This window comes from Pinus tabuliformis, chromosome 5_1, assembly GCF_031772625.1.
Source record: "Pinus tabuliformis cultivar Carrire ecotype Pingquan chromosome 5_1, CPIR1, whole genome shotgun sequence".
NCBI classification, from domain to species: Eukaryota; Viridiplantae; Streptophyta; class Pinopsida; order Pinales; family Pinaceae; genus Pinus; species Pinus tabuliformis.
The window spans coordinates 696514124-696539457 of NC_142305.1; the positions used below are offsets into that span (position 1 = coordinate 696514124).

The 25334-nt window shown below is 41.3% G+C and overlaps 2 protein-coding genes across 2 annotated transcripts in view; both read right to left on the minus strand.

The window, feature by feature from the left end:
• The window catches only part of LOC149166852 (Flavodoxin family protein), a 451658-nt gene that overhangs the window by 69326 nt on the left and 356998 nt on the right, over window positions 1-25334 (minus strand). The window contains exons 8-9 of the mRNA XM_089432790.1: window positions 1874-1948; window positions 1667-1781 (exon numbers count right to left, since the gene is read on the minus strand). Coding sequence (XP_089288916.1) covers window positions 1667-1781; window positions 1874-1948 — 190 coding nt within the window. The remainder of the gene's footprint in view (window positions 1-1666; window positions 1782-1873; window positions 1949-25334) is intronic.
• On the minus strand, window positions 5312-7764 carry LOC149166853 (uncharacterized). The gene is made up of 2 exons (XM_089432789.1): window positions 5806-7764; window positions 5312-5683 (listed from the first exon to the last, which is right to left on the minus strand). Exons 1-2 carry the CDS (start codon window positions 7573-7575, stop codon window positions 5480-5482), a joined length of 1974 nt encoding a protein of 657 aa, XP_089288915.1. The 5' UTR covers window positions 7576-7764; the 3' UTR covers window positions 5312-5479.

Sequence of the window (25334 nt, forward strand, 5' to 3'; positions counted from 1 at the left end):
AAGGGAGCTTAATTTCTCTATTTTACTGTCACGCGTGCGAGCTAGGGTTACTGCAGGTCTGAACTATTGCAGGCCGAAGTTCAGGAGTTGCAAAGAGGCTCGAGACCCTTGTTGATTTTCTTTGAAAGAGTTGTCTTATGTTGATTCGTGGAGAATATGACAATAGATTAATCAATCTTCTAGGGACACTGACTTGGTGGATTGGAGGAGGCTGTACTGTTGGTCAAAGGGTCTTGTTTGTCTCATTCGATTTGGTTCTTAAAGAAGAGAAGAATTTTTGGGTTTTCCCCTAAGAAGAGGAGTTTTGCCCTCGCTGAGTGCCTACATCTTGTGTTCTTTTGTTGTGTTCATGATCTTCACTGTTTGATATTTTTGTTGATGATAAAAGATATGATAAGTGCAAAGAAGAATTAATAAGGAACATCACAAGAAAGTGTCAAGAAATAGAAATCAAATTAAATAAACCCTAACTATGCTGCCCTAAGGATTTCTCAACAGTTTGAAGCTTGAAGCTACACTACATGGTTGAAGAGATCTTTTATGATATGTAAATTGTAATTTGAAATGAAGTTTTGGTTCTTGAACATTGAATATGATAGCAAGCCATTCACTTTGCAACTTGCATGCATTCACTAATGCAGTGTTGATAACATCGGCATCGGCAAAAAATCAGTGAGGATCCAGAAAACAGAATCTCAGAATTGGAAAACTGATGCAAACATTTAAAAATACAAAATGTGTTCATTTGTTTTCAAAATCAGAAAAAATCAGCATAATCAGAAAAAAAATCACGTAAGGAAAAAATTGCAATTTCTTTGGGCCACCAATCAGCTGGCCAAAAAATAGGTGAAGTTATCAACACTGTATTAATTTATGTTGACATTGTACAACTCTGCACAGTAGGATTACGGATGATGGATGGTGGAGATGATGATCTACAATAATAAGTTTGATGCTTCTAAATTTGTTGAATCCACATGTGCCCGATGCCCTTCAAAACCCTCATGAGGTCTCCATTTCAGTGCAACTTTGTATAATACCAATGAATGGAGTCTAGTAATTTTGCATTGTTTAGTTGTCACCAATTCAAACTACAGTATTCAAAAAACAGAATGCCAAAAACTTTCTTTGTAAGGCAGAGAATTACTTGCTGAAATGTTTTTATTCTATCCTCGTCTTCATTTGTATCATAGATGAAATAATCTCTAATTAATCCCATTATTCCCGATGCAATCAGTAAAAGGATTTTTTCAACATAATCCAAATTATTTTATTTAGCACTACAGGGATTCCTAAATTGGCCATTTTTTATTTATTATTCCCAATTAATTCCCAATTATTGCCTATTTAATCTTTTCACAACCCTCACCAATTAATTGCCCATTACAATTATTTGATATATGATTTGCATTATTGTTTTGTATTGTAATATTTGTAGAACCCCTCTACCAACATTCTCCCTCATATTTATAGTCACAAAACTGGCATTGCATTCTGGCTAAATCCACACCAAAAACAATGAATGATCTCACTGGCACAAGCACAAGTACATTTCTGTGCATATCAATCCTCACACCACCAGATCTAATTCGATAAAGCACCAATTATGCATATGAACGCCATTAATAAATAATATTAAAGAGTCTAAAGAGATACAATACTCAACCTACCGTGATGTAGGCATCTGGATCCAAACAACAACGTTTAATGAAAGCATCAACTGCCACTGCATTTTGTCTTGGCATCACTTCAAGTACATCACCAGCTTCATAGTGAATGCCCTAATAATATAACAGAATCATCACATTCTTTTACCCCTCAAATATATCCTGTTAAGCTATTTATAGAACTAGAAAAAAGGAGTATTTCTTACCGAACAACCTAAGTCGAACTCAATATGCTGCACATCCCTTTCACTGTTCTCTGCAGTTAAACGCTTATTTTCTATCTGTAATAGGAGAAAACAGGAGAAACAATGGTAAAAATTAAAAGAATAGCAAGCATACTGTCAAGCGATACCTAAAACTGCAAAAGATAAGCAAGACACATTAGCTAACCAAATGGAAGAAACAAGCAATTTCTGAACTAAAACTAAATGTGCTCCAAAGACAATTGAATTCAGACAAATGTTGAGAAATGTAACTAGTATCAGTCTTCATAATTGTTGTCTAGCTCATGACATGATATAATTCTTATGTCTTTGTCAAAAGAAAGAAAAAGAAAAAATTATGGTAAAGATCAAAAGCAAATTATTTGTATAGGCATGGGCTTCATGCTCAATTTATTTGTTTTTAGGTCTAAGCACCCATTGTCTGCTTCTAGGGTTTGTGTCACGAGTCATTGTCTTTGTCATCTTGTATTAGACCCTTCTTGGGCTTATTGTATCAAAGAAGAAATTTATTTTTATGTCAAAAAATGTAAGATAAGTCTCCTCCACCAAGTCGGCCCTATCTCCAACAAATCGTCCTCATTGAAGGGATTTGACGACCCTTGCAGGCAATATATAGAAGTGCAATTTGACCTATTGTGGCATCAATCCAAGCAAGTTTGATCTGCAATTGAAAGGAAGTACGAAGGCTCAAAGGAGTGTAGAAGACTTGAAAAAGAAGGGAAAACCCTAGTGAAGAAAGGAGGAACCCTAGCGAAGGAAAAAAGCTCGTCTTTCTCTTGTTCTGGTTCACACATGCAAGATTCTGAGTTGCAGGAGGGGCCGGCAATTGCAGGTCTGCAGTAAAGGCCGAAATCTGTGATTGAAGCAAGATTGAAGAGGGTTGACTTTTGTTGACTAGAAGCATACTTTTGTCATCTTAAAAGGACTTTGTTGGGAGGCTGATTTGGTGGTTTGGAGGTCTTTGTCTTGGTCAAAGGGTATTGGTTGTCTCATTTGATTTGGTTATAAAGTAAGAGGAGAATTTTTGGGTTTTCCCCTAGAAGAGGGGTTTTGCCCTGGCTGAGAGCCTGCATCCTGCATCCTTGTTGTTTTGATCTTCATGTATTTATGTTTTGGTAGTTGCTTGATGATGAGAAGATAAATAATACATATAAAAAAGTTAAAGAAAACAATTATACATCACAAGTAATTATCAAGATAAGAAAATCTTTCTTCCTTTCTGATTTTCTAACAACAAAAACCTTGAAGTCGATCATATGTTCATTATTTAAACAAAAAAGTTTTAATTCTCACAAAGAAATGGTAAAATAATGATAAATATAAGCATGATCCATAACAATCATTCCACAATAAAATAGCAACTCTGTAATCATCATTTAAATTGGCAACAAAAGTTATGCATGTTGGTTGCAAAATCTTAAACTAACTGCAGAAATTATCATACACATCATGAAAGATTACTGAATGATATTACAGATAATTGTTCACAAATATCATTCTGATCTACTAAGGCTCTTTCCTAGCAGTTGCAGCTGATTAGTTTCAAAAGAGAGCAATGACTCTGAGCTGACTTTTCTAAGCTTAATTGATCTTTTCTGCACTGATGCAACAAACCTGATATTCATCCTCTGAAGATTGAGAACAGCCAAAAACGAGTGTTCCTGGAAACAAAGAAATTAAAGAAACCTTAATTTGCACTAACAGATCAGTTCAGAAGTACGATTTATATAGCATGTGGATTCTTGAAGCTGGGAGACTCTTCAAATGATGTGCTTCTAAATGAGAACCTCTCCTACCAAGATATCTCAACTCCTGATAAATAATATTCATGGCATGTCTTAAGTGCCGCACTCGTTAGGATTTACAACCAATAGTAATCAACTTGCATTAATCATAATAAAGTATGGCAGTTGTATTTAAATTTGCATTAAGATGTCAATTGGGTTTATCTTGGATGGTTGGGAGAAATGACTGTTATCCTCACCACCCTAGTTTAATTACAGCAAGTGACATGTTGAGTTTATAACGAGTATATTGTTGTAATAGCTTCAAGCCTTGTTGTTGTACAGCCTTGAGCCCTGAAGAGTATCTTATCCTTTCTTATGGGCTAGAGGGCGGGATGCTTCATTGCATGGGAAAAGAAAAATAAAAGGTTTGCAGTTAGAAGTTAGAACAACTGCCAGAAGAGGCCGCTGAACACGATTTTAGCATGTAAACAGCTCATGATCAATAATAATAGCATTGAAGAAGTATTATGTCCTCTCTTTCATCTCATTCATCTTTTTCCTCTCATAAATGTTTAGCATGGTATCAGAGCAATGTTTCAGGGTTTGCAAAGTTTTCAATGGCCATGAACAAAGAGGAAGAACATGAAGTTGTGAAGGAGAATCACAAAATTGAAGACAAGAAAAATGTTGACACGTTTGTGAGTGTTGGAAAAAAGTTATGGCAGCATATTTAACTTAGCATTTTCCTTCTTTGACATTTACTTTTGATTTAGGTTCTTTTTAACTTAATTATGTTTTATGTTTTTATCATCAAATAAATGCCAAACACAATGAAGATCACATGAGCACAGGATATAGGCTCCATGCCAGGGAAAACCCCCTACATAGGGGAAAACCCACGAGAACTTTTCTTATTGACTTCAAAGGAGACTTCCAAGACCCAATACAAGACCTCTATCTTCCATCAAGATACCAGTAGACCAGCTAGATATACCTCAAGAGTAGCGAATTAGTTTCCTTCATAAGAGAACTTTCTCCAAGTAACCTCAGACCTGTGGTAACTCTAGATTCCATACAAAACAAGGCCTACTCCTTTGCCTGTGAAAATTCCTACATTGGAATCCCTACTGCAGCAAACTGATGTTATGTCTCCCACTTGATTAAATCATACAAGTTATTTACTATCTTCTATGGTAAATTTCGAAGTAAATACATCTGCAACATTCACGTAATTAATATATTTGTGGAGAAAATACTGAGCAAGAAAGAATAATGCAACACATAGGACATAGTTATTTTTGGACAAATAGTCCCCAGAAAAACTCAATGTGGGAAAATCGGTGCAATGTTGCACGAAGCGGGAGCGAAGCGGAAGCGTTTTTTGGAAGCGGAAGTGTCATTTTCCAAAAATCTAGGAAGCGAAGCGTCCGCGGAAGCGTCTGCTATATATATATATTTTTTTATATTTTTTTGCATTTATACTCAAAACAAACATCCCAAATACCAAATTAATTGTAGAAGACATGAAAACATGCATATTTTTGCATAAATCAAGATAGATATGGCATCCATGATTCCATTGTAGTTACTAGTATGTACAACAATCATCTATATTCTAGCTATTACAAACATACATCAAATTTTTAAGCATATTATAAAACATAAAACATAGAGCATATTATGATTTATCTAGCAAGTGAGCAACTGTCAACATTTGTCATGTCCAAAATTCAAATAATAATGTTTACAAAATATGTCACTTGGTCACCGCCAAGCCAAAAAGGTTCAAAATTCAAATTCACAAGTCTACAAGTCTAATGAGTAATCTATGACAAAAAGTAGTAGATTGTGAATATATCTACTAATCTCTCCTCCTTCCACCACGAATAGAACGTGGTGGCGGGCCTCCACGTGGTGGCAATGAAGAAGATGGTGCCTGTGGAAGTCGTGGCACTGAAACTGATGAAGAAGAACCCCCTGCTGTTGGTGTTGAACCATGGAACCTAGGAACCAAGGGACCAGATGGGGGTGGGGGTGGTGGCATATCAACACGGTCATCATCATCCTAGAATCGCTCAAAAAATTCATGCAAAAAAAAAAACACTAGTTAACAAAAAAATTAAAAACATGAATTAGAGAAATGCTTTATAAGGGAAAATTGGAAAATTCATACCACAATGGACATACCTGGATAAGAGCATCCTCTAATTGCTCTAGTCGCAACACTCCATCCTCCAAATTGGGCTCCTCTGGATTCTTGTCCCAAATCAACAAGTCTTTATTAGACTTTGCATCTTCACAGTAATGGGACAACAATCGCAAGTTGTAATGAACATAAACCAAGCTCTCTACCCGGTCTAAACTCAACCTGTTCCTTTTAACACTGTGGATGAAAGAATAAGAGCTCCAACACCTCTCTGCAGAAGAAGTGTTTACCACCTGTGATAGCACCCGCAATGCCAAACTCTGTAGAAGTGGAGTACCCCCTCCATGCATGTTCCACCACTCAAGAGCAGAAAAAGTCTCTCGATCTTTAATTGCATGCATGCTCCCAAATGGACCAGTGTTGAGCGTATAGTTGCTCACCTGTCTCCGTACCAATGCAGCGTCCTCCTCATCAGGGATTAATTTACTCAATGCAGCCATATATTTTTGGTGAACCTCTTGATCTTGGTGTGGTTTTCTCCTGCTTCCCCCCCCAGGTGCTGGTGTTGAAAGCCATGATGGATGATAGTATTTAGGTGTCAAAACATATGCTAATGCATGCAATGGAATATTTAGCATTTCCCATCGGTTTTGCACCTCTACACGAATATAATTGTACAAGGTGGTATCTCTAGGCTCAACAATGTCTTTAATCTGCCCCAACATGCTATCCATTTGCTCATACACCTCCCCAATTACTGGTCGATCTGAATCTGCAAACTTGATCATGTAATAAATTGGTTTGGTGAATTGCAAAACATATTTAACCTGTGACCAAAAGTAACTGTCAAGAACAGTGTCCTTGACTGCATTAGCACCATCTGTGTCAGTGTTAATTTCATCCCATGTTTCAGCACACACCAGATTAGTTAAAGCTTGTCTCACCTTCACTAGCCGCCTAAAGGTGAGGTAATAACTAGCAAATCTTGTCTTTGCAATTTTAAGCAATTGCAACTTGGAGTAAGTGCCATAGAAGTAGTTTACCCTTGTATGCCCTGTGATGAATTTAATGAGCTGCTTCCCTTTCCTGTAAACCTCAGCAATCCACCCACATTCTTTGTGTTTCACAATATCATGCATCAAAAGGTTCAATGTGTGAACCAGGCACCCAGACCAAAAGATGTGTGGATGAGTACGCTCAATAATTTTTCCTGCTGCCTTACAATTTGTTGCATTATCTGTGATCACTTGAACCACATTATTCGGACCAACATCTTTGATTGATTTCAATAGGAGATCTGCAATGTTTTGTGCAGATGCAGTGATGGAGGAGGAGTCATGACATGCAATAAATACTGCACCACTAGAAGAAACACCAAGAACATTTATCAAATGTTGGTTTCTAATATTTGTCCACCCATCTGATACAATGGATACCCCAGAATCTACCCACTCATTTGTAAAACGTGTCAAAGCTCTTTGAACCTTAGCTTTTTCTCTTTCTAATAACACTGTTCTAGCTTTCTCATAGTTGGGGGCCTTGTATCCTTTTGGGGCTTCATTGATGGCCTTTACCATTTCATGCCAATAGGGAGAGCGAAGCACATTGAATGGTACACCGCAAGCACAAAGAAAACGGACTATCTTTCCATCCACATCATCCCTCCCAGCAACATTAAGGAAATCCCCTATTGTTCTTCTACCTCCAGAGCTTGCAGAAGTACCATGAGGAGATGAGCAACTACCAAATTTAGAGGTTGCACTTGATTCAGAATGAGTTTTTTGTTTCTTGTTTTTTTGTTGTGCAGCCATCTCTATTTGGATGTATTTTCTTCTTTCTTCAGTTGAAATGTTTGGGCAAATTTGTACCCCCACAGAACCCTTTTTTTCATCACTGTCCAGCACCCCACAAAGATGCCTCCTCAGACGGGTATATGAACCACAATATGGTTTTCCTCCATGACAACCATGAGGGCACACAAATTTGTAAGATCCACCACCCTTTCCCCCATCAAGTTTGGTCACATAGTTCCACAAGGGTGTTGATGTAGCTTTCCCATCTTGTGTTTCAGTGTCCCCTTCAAGTTCATCCCCTTCCTCTTCAAACCCTTCCTCCTCATCATACATTGGGTCACTACTATTAGGACCATCACCAATGTCCTCTTCTGTTTCTTCCCTTCTATTCCTCACCCTTGCCATCATTAAAACCAAGAGTGGAATGATACATAGAAGCCAAAAGAACACCATCTTGGAATATGGATATAGGTGGTGGACAACGGCAACCTGTAAATAAAGGAGCAAGTAGAAACAATGGGAAAGAGTAGGAGAGGGAGGAGAAAAATACAAAAAAAATTTCAAAAAACAAGGGAGTTTGGGGTTTGAACTTACCTCTTTAGCTCTTGTAGATGAAGTCCTCCAAGCTCTTGCTCCAAGCTCCTCCTCCTTCTCCTAGCTCCTCCTTCTTCACTCCTCCAAGCTCTCCTCTCTTCTCCTCTCCTTTCCTCTCTTCTCTTCTCCTCTCCTCTCTTCTCTTCTCCAACTCTCATAAACTCAAAGTGAGAAAATGAGGAATGAATGGGGGCTTTATTCTTTTCATTCCTCACCTTAACCTCACCCTAACCCACCCCCTTAAGGTTGAGTGAACATAACTTTAAAAAAAAAATAAAAAAAAAATTGTTTTTCTCCCTTGGGCGCGCCCCTTTCCGCCGAAGCGGACGAAAGCTTCCTGCTCCGAAGCGCCACGCTTCGGCGGCCCGAAGCGCCGTACGAAGCGCGCTTCGGAGCCGGCGCTTCAGAAATTCCAGGAAGCGCAAAAAAATTTGTGAATCGCGCTTCCGAATTTCCGAAGCGCGCTTCGGAAGGCGCTTCGTACGGCGCTTCCGTACGGGGCACGCTTCGGAGCTTCGGAGCGGGGGGGGGGGGGGGCGATTATCAGTGTAACAGCTCTAAGGGTTTATTATTGTGTAGGAGAAGATTCTGAGTACAAATCTAGGATGCTCAACTAGCAATCCTTTACAGAAATAACACTGGACAAAAGGCTGGTGAAATGATCTCACCCTGTCATTGGAGAATCAATGTCTAATCCTTTAGCTCTGGAGGCTCTGCGTCACCTTCTGCGTGGCCTTCGCGCAGAACTGTGTCACCCTAGGCAGCTTTTGCATCACCCCTCCTGAGTATTACACTGCCTCTCTGCTTTGGATCCTCTTCTGGCTTAGAAATCGACTTTCCTACCTCCCAGACTCACACCCTGGCTTTTGGCAACTGAACTTCGAATTCCCTCGGCAGAAACTCGACTTCCCCTCACTGACTACACTGCCTCTGTGTCAGCAATGCATAGGCCCGCGTCAGCCTTTCTCTGGACGTCTTTTTGTCCTCTCTCTGCCTTGTACTCTTTGGAAATTCCTTCTCCTGGATTCTCACTGCCCCTCTCCTGCAAGATCTCCTCAATCGATTTTCCTCCTGAGAATTTCTCACCTCAAAAAATCGGACCCTCAAGCCCCTTCTTATATCTTCCTGTTTGTTAAAATTGGCAACTAGGGCCAAACTCCATGTGGGCCATCTTACTTATGGCAGTTGATATTTTTCTTAGATTCCTCTCGTCGAGAGGTGTAGGATTGATCCAACAATCATCCGATTTCGACATGTATTTATGGAGATATGAATTTATTTGTATTTCTTGACAATTTGTCAAGGTCGGCCAGCAAGATAAAGTGTGTGGTACACCCCCAGCGTAACCTCAACGTTGCATATAAAGGAAGGAGACATTGTGCCTCATTTCACCATCATCTCAACACACATCTTCTCTCTCCTAATCTTATTGGGCCAGCGTAGGAGCAGTCTCTCTCACACGTGCAAGAAGGACAAAATTTCTATTTATGGTAGCGTTGACCAAGGTGCAACGTTGTTGGATGATGCGTTGACCAAGCATTGATCTGCGCATTGCTATTTGGGTGTTGACCAACATTGACTGGTTAGGGTTGACCACGGGCTACTGATTTGTTGATCGTTGTTTTGACCATTGACCGAGGGTTGTTTTGGGCTACTGATGTTTGCTGTTGAAGACTAAGTTCTTCAAGGTTGACTTGAGGTCAAATAGGAGTTGTTTGACTAGTTTTGACTTTGCTAGTTGCTGATATATTATCGCTGATATAAAATCACAGATTTGTGATATTGTACTATCTCTCTCTCTCTGCTGAATTATTGAAGAATATAGAAGAATTGATCAAAGCGTTTCCCCACATTGGGGTTTGTCCCTGGCTAGCCGCCACATCTAATGTCTCTTGTCTTGGCTTGTCTTCTATCGATTTATTTATGTTCTATCAGCGTTTTACTTTATGTTAATGTGATTGCTAAACTGTGAATTGACATTGGGCTAATAAGAAGAAATTGAAGTAAATTGCTCTAAGCATAGAACATACCATAACTTAACATGGTATCAGAGCTGAGGTGAAGACAAAGCCCAAGCAAGAGCAAGAGCAAGAGCAATCACCGAAGACTGTTGGAAAAAGTCTTAAGACTTCATGGGTTCCTCATCACACTTCCCCGCTGAAGACAAGCTCTGTGAGAAGTCTAACTATCACAGATGGAAGATGTCTCTTGATCTAACATTGGAAGAGCAGGAAGTGTTGGAATATTTGAGAGGTAGAATTACCGAGCCTCCATCAAATGCACCCGCTGCTACAAGGAACAAGTATGCTAAGGCTGAGGTCAAAGCAAAGAAGATCATCCGGGACTCTATTGACAAGCGCCTGGTGGCCTACGTTTTTGAGCTAAACACCTCCAAGGAGATCTACACTAGACTGGTAAGATTGTTTAAAGTTAGCGATGCAAATCAAGTTTTGTTCCTCAAAAATAGGCTGAAGGAAATTAATAAGGGCAAAGATGAGGATATGCAATCCTACTTCTTAAGGATCACCGAGATCAAGAATGACCTCCTATTGGTTGGGGAAGTCATTCTTGACAAGGAACTGACTATCACAACTCTTGGAGGGCTCCCATCCGAATGGTATGTATTTAGAACCACTCTTCTCAACAATAATCGAATTCCGGTATTTGAGGAATTAATGGCAAGATTGTGAATTTTAGGTATGTTCTATGCTTAGAGCAATTTATTTCAATTTTCACATATCTTTCCAGATTATCAATCACATCAACATTAAAGTACACTGCAGATAGAACATAAACATAAATCGCAGAAGACAAGCCAAGACAAGAGGACACAAGATGTGACGCCAGCCGGGACAAACCCCAATGTGGGGAGACCCTTGATCAATTCTTCTTATATTCTTCAATAGTTAAGCAGAGAGAGATTGTACATGTACATCAGAAGTCAACACTTTGACTTGACAAAATAAGAGCAGAGATCTTCACCATGAAGATGAGATTGCAGATCTGAGGACATGGACTACAGTTCTGAAATCAGATGAAGGCAAACATTCTTCCAAGGTAATTCCATCACCTTGCTGCATCCATCACCATGCTGCATCCAACATCAAGCCGCATCTCATCATGCTGTATCCTACATCATGCTGCATCTTATCATGTTGCATCTCATCATGTTGTATCTCATCATCACTATGCAACACTTGATTACTATGTTGCACATGTTGTCATCTACATGCTGCATACTGCAACACAGTCATGGAACAACCTTAGCTGCTTGCTATGGCTTGCATCCTAGCAAAGCAGCTAGCTGTAACTTGTAGATATGTTTTAGCAGAGATACCTAACTATACCTCATTCGAGATATCGAACATCCGAGAAGGACATCCTAAATTGTCCTCTATAATGAGGATCTATTCTCCATCCATGATTGCATTAGTCACCTAGATCCTACACCCAAGACTGTAGCTTGTTTTCACTTGCTCCCACAGGCTGCATAAACTTTTGTCCACGCATGGACAATCTTCCACCTAGCACAAACTCAACATAGATGCAACATGCATCTTCCCCTTGATTGATATATCTCTGCTGCAATTTAAGGTCTGGTTAGGGCAAGATGACAATCATCTTCAACCCACTCAAACATGCCCAATCTTCCTTGAAATTGTTGCGGCCTTTCCTTTTATTCTTGCTGAGCTGAACAGCTCCCTAAAATAGAGTCTCGGCCTCCTTTTACAGCTGCCCAAAATGACCTGCGGCTGTGTTAAGACTTCAGTACTCTGCGGCTCCTTAAGTCAGCCCTTAAGTGACCCTAGAATCCTTCTATGAGTTGCGGCTTCCTTTCCCCTCAACTCGGACCTGTGTAGAGGAAGAAACTAACCCAAAATAGTCCTATCATTCCTCACGTCTTGTCCTCTTCTTGACTGCAGATTAGGGCCTCCTCTAGCTGCGGATTAGGGCCTTCCTTCTGCTACGGATTAGGGCTCTTCTAGCTACAGATAATGGCCTCTTATAACTATGTATTAGAACTGACTGCGGCTAGGGCTTCTTGGATTTGCGGCTAGATGGTCTTCTTGCATGATTGTGATTAGGGTTGCATATAAGACTCTTCCATGATCCTCCATGATTGCATCTAGATCTCATTAGGGCAGCGAATTAGTCTCCTCTATGGCAGCGTATAAATCTCCTCTTACCTGCAAGATGATCTCCTCATAAGACTGCGACTAGGGCATCTTAGGTTCAGCGTCTAGGGCTTCTCCCTCTAGATCTCTATAGCCACCAAACCCAAAACAAGTGGAGAGAGATCACGAGTGAAGTGAGTGTGAGAAATGACTCTAAGTCATCTCCTTTTATACTAAAACGATGAGCACTTGTGGGGTTTATTTGGTCGCTGGCCGACCTTGACGATTGGTCCAATAACACAAATAAATTCATATCTCCATGAATACTTATCGGAATCGGATGATTTTTAGATCAATCCTACACCTCTCGATGAGAGGGATCAAAGAAAAATATCAGCTGCCATAAATAATATGACCTAGATGGAGTTTGACCCTAGTTGCCAAATTTAACACTCCCTCTCAACCAGGGAGAACTCCATCTGCTGATCCATATGTCTGATTGACTATCTCTGCCATCAGTGCCTTGCACTGCTCTGCTCTGCTCTACTAAACCATGAAGAAGAAGAATTGATCGAGAATGTCTCATACCATTCTCTACTGACCCGAAGTCAGTTTCATCTGAAGAGAATGTGTCATATCACTCTTACTGACCCGAAGTCAACTTTATTGATCCCAGATCAATATTGCAAGAAAGTGTATCAAACCACTCATACTAATCCCATATCAATGGAGGTCATCATAGCATAGGGAGTACAGTAGATACAACGATGCGTCCATCAATAGTACTACTATGGTCCCTAACCCCATTCCCTGCTCATTGATCAGATGAGGTACTTCCCATGAGTCCCAGACTGCATGGGTAGGATGCCTCAACAGGAGAACTAATCATCCTATCCACAGGAGAACGAATCATCCTGTCCCACAGTCGCCACGGGAGAACTAATCATCCCGGCCCATAGGAGAACTAATCATCCTGTTTCACAGTTGCCACGGGAGAACTAATCATCCCGGCCCACAGGAGAACTAATCATCACGTTCCACAGTCGCCACGGGGTATCGCAGGGGAAGGTTGAACCTGTCACCCTATACATAGTGCACCACCAGGGAAGGGTGAGTCGCCCTGTGGTCGTATGTCGCTCCAGTAAGTACCCCAAGCCCCCCAGAGCTCCCAGAGCTCAATGCATGCAACATGCAAGACACTTATAAGAAGGTCTCTCAACAACTCCAAGTCGTTCGAGAAAGTCACAGATTTGACCTTTCCCCGGGGCTTTGACAAAATGTCTGCGCCTGTACATTCGTCTCAATGCGATGGAGCCTCCTCGCTCATCGACTTACCATATCCTAGATAAGGCAGTATCTGATGTCTATCTGCTGGAGCAATCATCGAATACGGGATTCCTCAATAATCGAATGCCCCCTCTGGTTCTCACAAAGAATCATAGTGGTATTCATCATGTGTACAAACAGCTCACTTAAGAGCTTCTGTAACCATGCAGCTTCACACAAGATCATACTTGTAGCTATGTATTTGGTCTCAGTGGTGCTTATAGCAATCGACTTCTACTTCCTGCTCATCTATGATATCAAAGCAGAATCCAAAGAGAACCAGCACTGAGAAGTGCTCTAGTGATCCTCCACACTGCCTGCCTAGTCAACATTCGAATAATCATGCAGCTTCATATTTATGGCAGTGTATCTCAATCCATGAGAGATTGTGCCCCGAAGATATCTCAGAAGATTCTTGGCAACAATCCAGTGAGGCTCAACCAAATATGAGCTCACCATGCTAACTGCAAAACATATGTCCGGACGAAAGTTCACCAAGAACATCAACGCAAATGAGTTTATGAAACTTAGATGCATTTCCCAAATCCGGTCCAACATCACTACCATATAACTTCTGAAAGTTAAGATCCTCGAGGTAGTCACAGGCTTGCAGTTTATCATTCCACATCCGGAATCCAACTCCCTCTTACTTCTGCAAATGAGAGGGTTTGCACCTGTCAGAAATAGGTCTTCCTCATAAGGTGCCGGTATGAGAGGTCTATCATCCACAACCTTCAAACAATGGTTTGGATCGACTTCACTCTTAGTGAATCTCAGCTTCATCTAACAGCTATCAATCCTCTCATATCAAACCCGGGGTGATCTACTTCAAGCCATAGAGGGCTTTCTTCCACTGGCACACATGAGATTCTCGATCATGAATCTCAAACCCCTTGGGTTGTTCCAAACCTGTGGACCTGCTACATGAGGTACATCTCGATCATGTACCTTCATGCTCTTCTTGAATTTAGGCATCCTTGTCACCATCTGACTTACATCAAGTAGGGCCCCATAATATACCTCCAGTGCTATAGATGAGATGTGTCAATTGACATGGTCCCCAATGGACCATCCTGCAACTTGATACAAATTTCCAACCCTGAACCCATGAGTAAAAGCATTTTTGAAAATTCTATTTCCAAACACGTACCTTTCCATCGATGAATGCCACCCTGAAACCTTTTGACTTCCATGGCTGAAATGGACACCAGGTTCTTCTTGCGATTAGGTACATAAAAGAGATTCTTGTAAATGAATCGAGTTACCCTCATTCATATGAGGGTTAACACCCTTTCCGAGATAGGTGGCATCGGCTCCAAGTATAATCCCACAAATGTTTCCATCTCTACCAAATTAGAGAGAGAGCACCCTTCTATTCGATGGAGTGCCTTGAAGCACTGCGATCAATAAGCCAGATTCCTAAAGAATCTGAAGGAGAGGGCCAATACAAGATATCACTTCTTTATCTTATCAGAAACAACATTTGATTCTTCACATTGTTTTACAACCAGGCCAGCTCAACTCGGAAACGGCCGAGTCAAACCGAGCCGGTAAAAAAATGTGTGACCAAGCCAGCAAACCGGCTCGGTTGACCGAGTCATTGATGACCAGGCCGAGTCATCCAATGACTCGGCCTAGTCATCAATGACTCGGTCAACCAGGCCGAGTCCGTATTGACCAGGCCTAGTCATTGGAAAACGGCTGGGTAGCGTAAAAAATAAATTTTATTCAATTTTTTTTGGATTTGTGGTGTGAAATTAATCTGTTTGGATGTCTGTAATTTTATTATGAAGTACACAATGCATAAAGTATGCCATGAACCATGGTATGAAGCAATAATGGGAAAATGATAATTATAAATCTTACGAGCCATGTCTGAGAAATGTCAAATCTGAAGTTGATATTTTCGAAATATATCAGGACTGAGGGCCAGCTGAATGCCCTTCTCCTGCTCAGAATATCGGATCTGAAAATGAGTTATTTCAACTCAAAATGATCTCGGAAACTTAACAAAAATGCTGCCCTAGCAATGAAAAACTTGGTTGTGAAGAAACCAACGCTGAAAATATGCTTAAAGTGTTCTATAGCTGTGCTTTCTGGTGAAAAATCAGGTCTGAAAGTGTGCTCTAGCTGCCATAGAAGTGACAAGATGAAGCTTGATTCTTTGAAAATCAGATCATAAAGTTTTGCCTTAACAGCTAGCTGGTGAAAACAGCCTGAGAAGTGCAAATTTGTGCCCTAGCTCCCCAAATTAGTTCAACAAAAATCACAAAATGTGCCTGAGATGCTATTGCTGTTGAAAATCTGCAGTATTTAGTTTACCCTAAAAATAGTAGAGGTATGTTGTAGTTGTGTCCTAGCTGCTTGTTGGAGTTTGGTCTCACCAATCAAAAATCCCTTCACAAAAACAGAAAAAGCGCTGAAATGGACAACTTTGGCATTCTACTGGAGAGTGTCCAGTCGACAGTGGTCTGTGGGTCAGACCACATATGTCTTGACTTGACCTGGTTTTTAGGTCATTTGTGTCTGAGTGCCAGCTGTGGTTTGAATTTTTGAATGACTTTAATCATTGCATAGAGGATCAATGGTAAATCTCTAGATACCAAGTTTGTGACCTTCCGTGGAAGAGATGGAAGGTTTAGGTATTTCACCTCTTGGAAATTGAAGCTCCATGAGCCTACTTTGATCATATGTTGTCTTCCATCTATATTATAATGCTATGTGTTTGGAAACATGAATGAAAATCTTTAAAATTATGTTTAAAATATTTAAAATTATGTTTTTTTATAAAAAAAATAAATATTTAATGTATTTTTTACAACGACCGAGTCATTGAAATCGACTAGGCCGAGTCATTACCGATTCGGAGTCGGAGTCGGAGTCGATCCTCGGCCGAGTCGGAGTCTTGGTCGGAGTCGTAAAACACTGATTCTTCATACCTGGGGTTCCTTGCTTTCTTGAAGGGTCAGCCATTACCTTGATGACCTGCACTGTCATTCCTCTAATCATTGAAGATGTCCCTGGAATGATTGTTGTCATCATGAAGTGATCTGTCCCTACCTCAGACACTCCTTCGCATAATGGCTGAACTTATTACAACCAAGGCATTTGCCTTTCCTTCCTCCCTTAGATCCGGACTTTCCATAAAAGTGATCTTCGGGTATGCCATTAGAAACTTCCACTACGTCATCCTGATAATATTCTCTACTTCGACTTCACCCTTGGTGAATTTGAAGAGGGATGAGGAATCCATTGATCCTTTTGTCCTTTCCAAACTGTCTTCGATGATTGCTCTTTCACTCTTGCTTGGGCATTGTCTTCACCTCAGCTCTGATACCACGTGAACTTCAGGTATGTTCTATGCTTAGAGCAATTTATTTCAATTTTCACATATCTTTCCAGATTAGCAATCACATCAGCATTAAAGTAAACTGCAGATAGAACGTAAACATAAATCGCAGAAGACAAGCCAAGACAAGAGGACACAAGATGTGGCGCCAGCCAGGGACAAACCCTAATGTGGGGAAACCCTTGATCAATTTTTCTTATATTCTTCAATAGTTCAACAAAGAGAGATAGTACATGTACATCAGAAGTCAACACTTTGACTTGACAAAATAAGAGCAGAGATCTTCACCATGAAGATGAGGTTGCAGATCTGAGGACATGGACTGCAGTTCTGAATTCGGATGAAGGCAAACATTCTTCCAAGGTAATTCCATCACCTTACTGCATCCATCACCATGCTGCATCCAACATCAAGCTGCATCTCATCATGTTGCATCCTACATCATGCTGCATCTCATCATGCTGCATCTCATCATGCTGCATCTCATCATGCTGCATCTTATCATGCTGCATCTCATCATGTTGTATCTCATCATCGCTATGCAACACTTCATTACTATGCTGCACCCAACATGTTGTCATCTACATGCTGCATACTGCAACACAGTCATGGAACAACCTTAGTTGCTTGCTATGGCTTGCAGCCTAGCAAAGCAGCTAGTTGTAACTTGTAGATATGATTTAGCAGAGGTACCTAACTATACCTCATCCGAGACATCAAACCTCCGAGAAGGACATCCTAAACTGTCCTCTATAATGCGGATCTATGCTCCATCCATGACTACATTAGTCACCTAGATCCTACACCCAAGACTGTAGCTTGTTTTCACTTGCTCCCACAGGTTGCATAAACTTCTGTCCACGCATGGACAATCTTCCACCTAGCACAAACTCAACATAGATGCAACATGCATCTTCCCCTTGATTGATATATCTTTGCTGCAATTTAAGGTCTGGTTAAGGCAAGATGACAATCATCTTTAGCACACTCAAACATGCCCAATCTTCCTTGAAATTGTTGTGGCCTTTCCTTTTATTCTTGTTGAGTTAAACAATGCCCTAAAATAGAGTCTCGGCCTCCTTCTACACTTGCCCAAAATGACCTGCGGCTGTGTTAAGACTTCAGTACTCTGCGGCTCCTTAAGTCAGCCCTTAAGTGACCCTAGATTCCTTCTATGAGTTGTGGCTTCCTTTCCCCTCAACTCGGACCTGTGTAGAGGAAGAAACTAACCCAAAACAGTCCTATCATTCCTCATGTCTTGTCCTCTTCTTGACTGCGGATTAGGGCCTCCTCTAGCTGCGGATTAGGGTCTTCCTTTTGCTATAGATTAAATCTCTTCTAGCTGCGGATAATGGCCTCTTCTAACTGCGTATTAGAACTGACTACGGCTAGGGCTTCTTGGATCTGCGGCCAGATCTTCTTCAAGACTGTGGCTAGATGGTCTTCTTGCATGACTGTGATTAGGGCTGCGTATAAGACTCTTCCATGATCCTCCATGACTGCGTCTAGATCTCATTAGAGCAGTGAATTAGTCTCCTCTATGGCAGCGTATAGATCTCCTCTTACCTGCAAGATGATCTCCTCATAAGACTGCAACTAGGGCATCTTAGGTTCAGCGTCTAGGGCTTCTCCCTCAAGATCTCTCTAGCCACCAAACCCAAAACAAGTGGAGAGAGATCACAAGTGAAGTGAGTGTGAGAAATGACTCTAAGTCATCTCCTTTTATACTAAAACGTTGAGCACTTGTGGGGTTTATTTGGTTGTTGGCCGACCTTGACGACTTGTCCAATAACATAAATAAATTCATATCTCCATGAATACTTATCAGAATTGGATGATTTTTAGATCAATCCTACACCTCTCGATGAGAGAGATCCAAGAAAAATATCAGTTGCCATAAATAAGATGAGCCACATGGAGTTTGGCCCTAGTTTCCAAATTTAACAAAGATGCATTCAAGAAGAGACAAGGATGGAAGAGCAAGAAATGCCTTCATTTAAAGGCAACCCCACTGCTTTCTCCTCTCATGCTAAAAGGAGAAATAATTATGGGTCTAAATCCCAAGGAAAGGCCAGATCGAAAGGTGGAAGGAAGGGAAGATGTTTCACTTGCAATAAATTTGGCCACTATGCGAGGGAGTGTCCAAATAGGAAGGACACATCTCATGACGATGATAAAAATCACTCCCGGGGCAATTCCAACCGCAATCAAAGGAATGGCAGGTTTAATGGCAAAGGAAAGAGGAATGTCAAAAATCAAGGAAGTGTTCAACCCTCCAAGAAAGCAAGAAATTCCAGGTATGAATTTAATGTTGTTAATAATAAGCAAGATGAATATTATCTGATAGCGGCCCTCTCCACTACCTCTCTTCCGTACTCGTTGGGCAATTGGCTTATTGATAGTGGTGCCTCGAGGCACTTCACTAGTTACAAGGAAGCTCTCTCTAATCTGATAGAGAAGGAGACCAACTTGGAAATTATTCCTGGAGATAACTCCACCTATCCCGTAAAGGGTGTAGAGAATGTTACTCTTTAATTAAATCAAGGTAACACAATTCATTTGCAAGAAATCCTATATGTACCTGATCTCAAGAAGAACCTGGTGTCCATTTCGGCAATGGAAGACAAAGGCTACAAGGTGGCCTTCATCGATGGCAAGGTACGTGTGTGGAAAAAGAATTTAAAGATGCTTTCACTCTTGGGTTTCGAGTTGACTCTTTATATCAAGTTGGAGGAAGTCCGTTGGGAGTCATGTCTTGCAACACAACTCTTCAGTTTGAACTATGGCACCGGAGGTTTGCCCACCTTCATTATAAGGCTCTACCCGATGTGAGACAAATGGTGATCGGGATGCCCAAGTTTAAAGTAGAGCAAGAAGGTGTATGTCCGGGGTGTGCCGAAGGAAAACTCAAAAGGGGACCATTCCCCTCAAGCCATAGCAAGACCTCCGACATTTTGCAGTTGGTTCACTCCGACATATCTGGTATGATGCCTGTGAACTCTTTGGGAGGATATTTATATTATCTCACTTTTACAGATGATTATTCTCGCAAGACTTGGATATACTTCTTGAAAAAGAAGGATGAAGTGTTCTCCTAGTTCTGTCACTTCAAAGCCTTGATCGAGAATCAAACCGAGAAGAGGATCAAGATCTTAAGGACTGATAATGGGATTGAGTATGAATCCAACGAGTTCCATAACTTTTGCAAGGAAGTTGGCATTAAGAGGAAGACCACAACATCATACACTCTTGAGCAGAATGGTGTCATGGAAAGGAAGAACCGTACGATTTTGGAAGTTGTTCATTCCATGCTCCATGATCAAAGGCTTCCGAAGCTGCAAATATCACCGTATATGTTCAATACCGATGCCCTCATCAAGCATTGGATTCCAAGACTGCCAAAGAGATGTTCACTGGTAAGAAACCTGATGTCTCTCATTTTAGAATTTTTGGAAGTCATGTATATTTTCATGTGCCCAAAGAGAAAAGGAATAAATTGGGTGCATCTGGAAAGAAGAGAATCTTCGTGGGCTATAGCGAAAATTCTAAGGGCTATAGAATCTATGTGGCTGGTCAAAGGGAAGTCGAGATTAGTCATGATGTCACCTTTGATGAAGATATGGCTCTTAGCAAGGTTGACAATCTTCCTATACTAAGGAAAACTAAAGAAGCTGACACCAAGAAGCCGGATGAGAAGGAAGATGAGACGATGCCCGATGTGGAAGAACCTATGGATCCTATTGATCCCCCTCCACAAGAGCCTTCCTCTTCTAGGAAGAGGCCCTCATGGCTTAGGGGGACACTTGATGATGCCGAAGGACACATTGCACCCAGAGGGACTTTCCGTGAAAGTAAGAAGCCGACCAGGTATCAGGGATACTTGACCATTATGAGCACCATTATTCAAAATGAGCCTTCATCATTCGAAGAAGTCATGAAGCATCAAGTGTGGAAGGATGCTATGAATGAGGAATACGAGTCCATCATGAAGAATGATGTCTGGGATGTGGTCCCTAGACCCCAGGACAACACAGTTTTCACCTCGAAGTGTCTTTACAAAATAAAGCATGGAGCTTATGGGAGTGTTGAAATGTATAAGGCTCGCTTTGTCACTCGTGGCTTCTCTCAAAAGGAAGGCATAGACTATGACAAGATATTTGCACCTATTGCCCGATACACCACCATCCGCTCAATCATAGTCCTTGCTGCTTCGCAAGGATGGAACCTACATCAGATGGATGTTAAGACCGCATTCTTGCATGGTTCGATCAAAGAGGAAGTTTATGTGGAACAACCCGAGGGGTTTGAGATTCATAATCAGGAATCTCACATGTGCAAGTTGAAGAAAGCCCTCTATGGGCTGAAGCAAGCACCCTGAGCTTGGTATGAGAGAATCGCTAGCTACTTGATGAAGCTGGGATTCACTAGGAGTGAAGCCGATCCAAACCTTTACTTTAAGGTTGAGGATGATAAGCCTCTCATACTGGTGTTGTATGTTGACGACCTCTTTTTGACAGGTGCAGACCCTCTCATTCACAAATGTAAGAGGGAGTTGGCTTCCGAATTTGAGATGAAGGACCTAGGACTGATGCACTATTTCCTAGGGCTGGAGATCTGGTAGAAGCCAGGAGAGATTTTCCTATCTCAAGGAAAATACGTGGTGAAGATATTGGAGAGATTCAGTATGGTGGACTGCAAGCCCGTGGCTACCCCGATGGAGCTCAACTTCAAGAAGTTATGCAGTAGTGCTGCCGGACCTGTTTTGGGAAATGCTATTGAGTATCGTCAACTCATCGGAGCATTGATGTTCTTGGTGAACTCCCGTCCAAATATATGTTTTGCAGTCAACATGTTGACCCAATATATGGTTGAGCCTCATCACTCACATTGGATTGGTGCCAAGAATCTTCTGAGATATCTTCGGGGCACAATCACTCATGGTTTGAGATACACTGCCGGAGATGTGACGCTACATGGATATACCGATGCTGACTGGTGTTGATTTGGTGTAGCATCGGATGTGCTCTAGCCATGAAAATTGGTGGAGAGGCTAAAGCACATAAGATCTCCAATACCCAGAAATGGTTTGGCAGAATCTAACCAGTTTGGGAGATATTAAAATAATTAATATTTTTAATGGAGTCCCTACATCTAAACTTGGGGAAAGAAATATTAATGTGAATTAATATAAAACTGAGTTAGAATGGTCCAAAGTCATGGATCAAGCCAGATCTAATCTTAGCCGTTGATTAGGGACTTAATATCAATCGTTGAATTGTCAACGAGAAAAGTATAAGAGGAGGCTTAAGGGTCACTTGGAGAACACACCGAGTTGATCAAGATTTCAATTTTTTGGGGCATGGTTTGCTAAGGAAGTCAAAAAAGTGATCAGAGCTGCAGATGACGAGCAGTGAATACAAAAGCAAAGAGGCAGAGATAGTACCAGGAGGATCAGCACAGAAGCAGGGAGAGAGGAACACAAAGCCAACTAGGGCCCACGCAAAGGCAGCCAGGAGCTGCGTAGTGCCTCATAGAGCCAGCGTGGGTGACGCATAGGCTCTAGAGGCTGACGCAGTGCCTCCAGAGGTTGACGCAGGGGTTATTGGGCTTATACTGGGCCAGAAAGGGTTGACGTAGTCCCTAGAGGATGACGCTGGGGTTTTTGTGGGATAGATTGGAGCTGGGAGCTATCGGAGTGTTTATCCGGGGTTTTAGCCGGAATAAATGCTTCTGAGTAGAGAGGTGCTACTGCCGAGATTATTCTCTGTTGGGTGAGCCAGTTTTGGCACCTAGATTGTATTCAGAAACTGAATAATAATAAAACCTTCAGATAGCTGCACTGGTTTTCCTGCATTCGGTTTTTCCGGGGACATTGGTCCAAAAACAACGGTGTCACTTGTGTGCTTGTTTTGTTTCCTTCAATTGATGATCTGTAATGTGTTGAGCATGTACTTGTATTTATTTTCAGTATTTACATGGTAAATAACTTGTTAATTAATCAGAACAAGTAGGCAGAAATAAATCAGAAAGTACACGAAGGGTTTCTAACGGGTTAGAGTTAGAAATTCCAATAACTAGGCAAGCAGTGTGGAGGATCGCAAGAACACTTCTAGCTGTTGTTTCTCTTTGGGTTCTGCCTCGATATCCTGGATGAACAAGAAGCAGAAGTCAGTGGCTTTGAGAACCGCTAAGGCAAAGTACATTGATGCAAGTATGGCCTCCTATGAGGCTGTCTGGTTGAGGAAGCTCCTCAGTGAGTTGTTTGGACATACATTGGATACTACCATGATCCTTTACGACAACCAGAGTGGGATTCGTTTATCCGAGAATCCCGTATTTCATGATCGCTCCAAGCATATCGATATCAGGTACCACTTTATCCAAGATATGGTACAACAAGGAGCAATAAGGCTCCATCATATCGGTACATATGAGCAGGTCGCCGACATTCTGACAAAGCCCCTGGGAAAGGTCAAATTCTTGACTTTTCGAGAACGACTAGGAGTCATTGAGAGACCCTCTTATGAGGGTCCTGTATGATGCATGCATTGAGCTCTAGGAGCTCTGGGGGGCTTGGGGTACTTCTTGGAGCGACGAGTGACCATAGGGCGACTCACCCTCCCCTAGTTGTGTGTTGTGTACAGGGTGAATGGTTCAGCCTTCCCTTGTGATACCACGTGGTGACTTGTAGGCACGATGAGTGGTTCATCCTTCTCCTGCCGAGGCATCCTACCCATGCAATTTGGGACTCATGGGAAGTACCTCTCATTTGGCCAATGAGTAGGGAAATGAGGATAAGAACCATAGTAGTACCGATGGACGCATAGTGTATCTACCGTACTCCCTATGCTAGGATGACTGACATTGATCTGGGCTCAATTGGAACTGACTTTGGGTTAGTAAGAGTGATATAGCTCACTGTCTCTTGGCACTGATCTGGGATCAGTAAGAGTGGTATGACACACTCTCTGGGATTGACTTCGGGGCATTAAGAGCACTATTGAGCACTCTCTTTTATCTGGGACTGACTTTGGGTCAGTAGAGGATGGTATGATACATCCTCGATCATTTCTTCTTCTTCATAGTTCAGTTAGGAGCTGAGTTGAGCTGAGCAGTGCAGGGCAGTGCATTTGATGGTAGAGATAGTACTGACGGTCAAATGGATTGGCAAATGAAGTTCTCCCTAGTTGAGAGGGGGTGTTAAAATTGGCAACTAGGGCCAAACTAACTAGGATTGATCTAACAATCATTCAATTCCGACATGTATTTATAGAGATATGAATTTATTTGTATTTCTTGACAATTTGTCAAGGTCGGCCAGCAAAATAAAGTGTGTGGCACACCCCTAGCTTTAGGAGCAGTCTCTCTCACACGTGCAAGAAGAAGGATGAAATTTCTGTTTAGGGCAGAGTTCGCTGTTTCTAGGGCAGCGTTGACTTTTTTGGGCTGCATTGACTAAGGTGCAGGGCTACTGGAGGATGCGTTGACCTGCGCATTACTGTTTGGGTGTTGCGTTGACCAAAGCATTGACCAGCGTTGACTGGTTAGGGCTGACCGCAGGCTGCTGATTTGTTGACTACTATTTTGACCATTGACCGAGGGTTGTTTTGGGTTGCTGATGTTTGTTGTTGAAGACCGAGTTCTTCAAGGTTGACTTGAGGTCAAATAGGAGTTGTTTGACTAGCTTTGACTTTGTTGGTTGCTGATATATTATTGCTGATATAAAATCACAGATTTGTGATATTGTACTATCTCTCTCTCTGCTGAATTATTGAAGAATATAGAAGAATTGATCAAAGGGTTTCCCCACATTGGGGTTTGTCCCTGGCTAGCCACCACATCTGGTGTCTCTTGTCTTGGCTTGTCTTCTGTCGATTTATTTATGTTCTATCAGCATTTTACTTTATGTTAATGTGATTGCTAAACTGTGAATTGACATTGGGCTAATAAGAAGAAATTGAAGTAAATTGCTCTAAGCATAGAACATACCATAACTTAACACTATTGGACAACCAACGGCCTAGATTAAAAAATAATCAAAGGCTTAGATCGTTTTGGCTTGATCCATGGCTTTTTCTAGAAGTTTCACCCCTGATTAAATTAATATCCATTAATATTTTAATTTTCCTAAGTTTAGACTTAGGAACCCCATTAAAAATATTAATTATTTTAATAAAATCACTTCTAGGTGGAATTTCCCAAAACGCTTTCTGGGTTCTTTGGAATACCTGTGCCCAAGCCTCCCTGCAAAATTTGAGGCTTACAGCACATCTAATGCTACCGCAAATCAACATTGCCTTCCTTTATCACCTTCTAAAAGCACCTTCACTAGCCTTTCTTGACCGCAGATCTATCCCAAGAAATGTGAGATTGTTCAGTCACAATGGAGGATG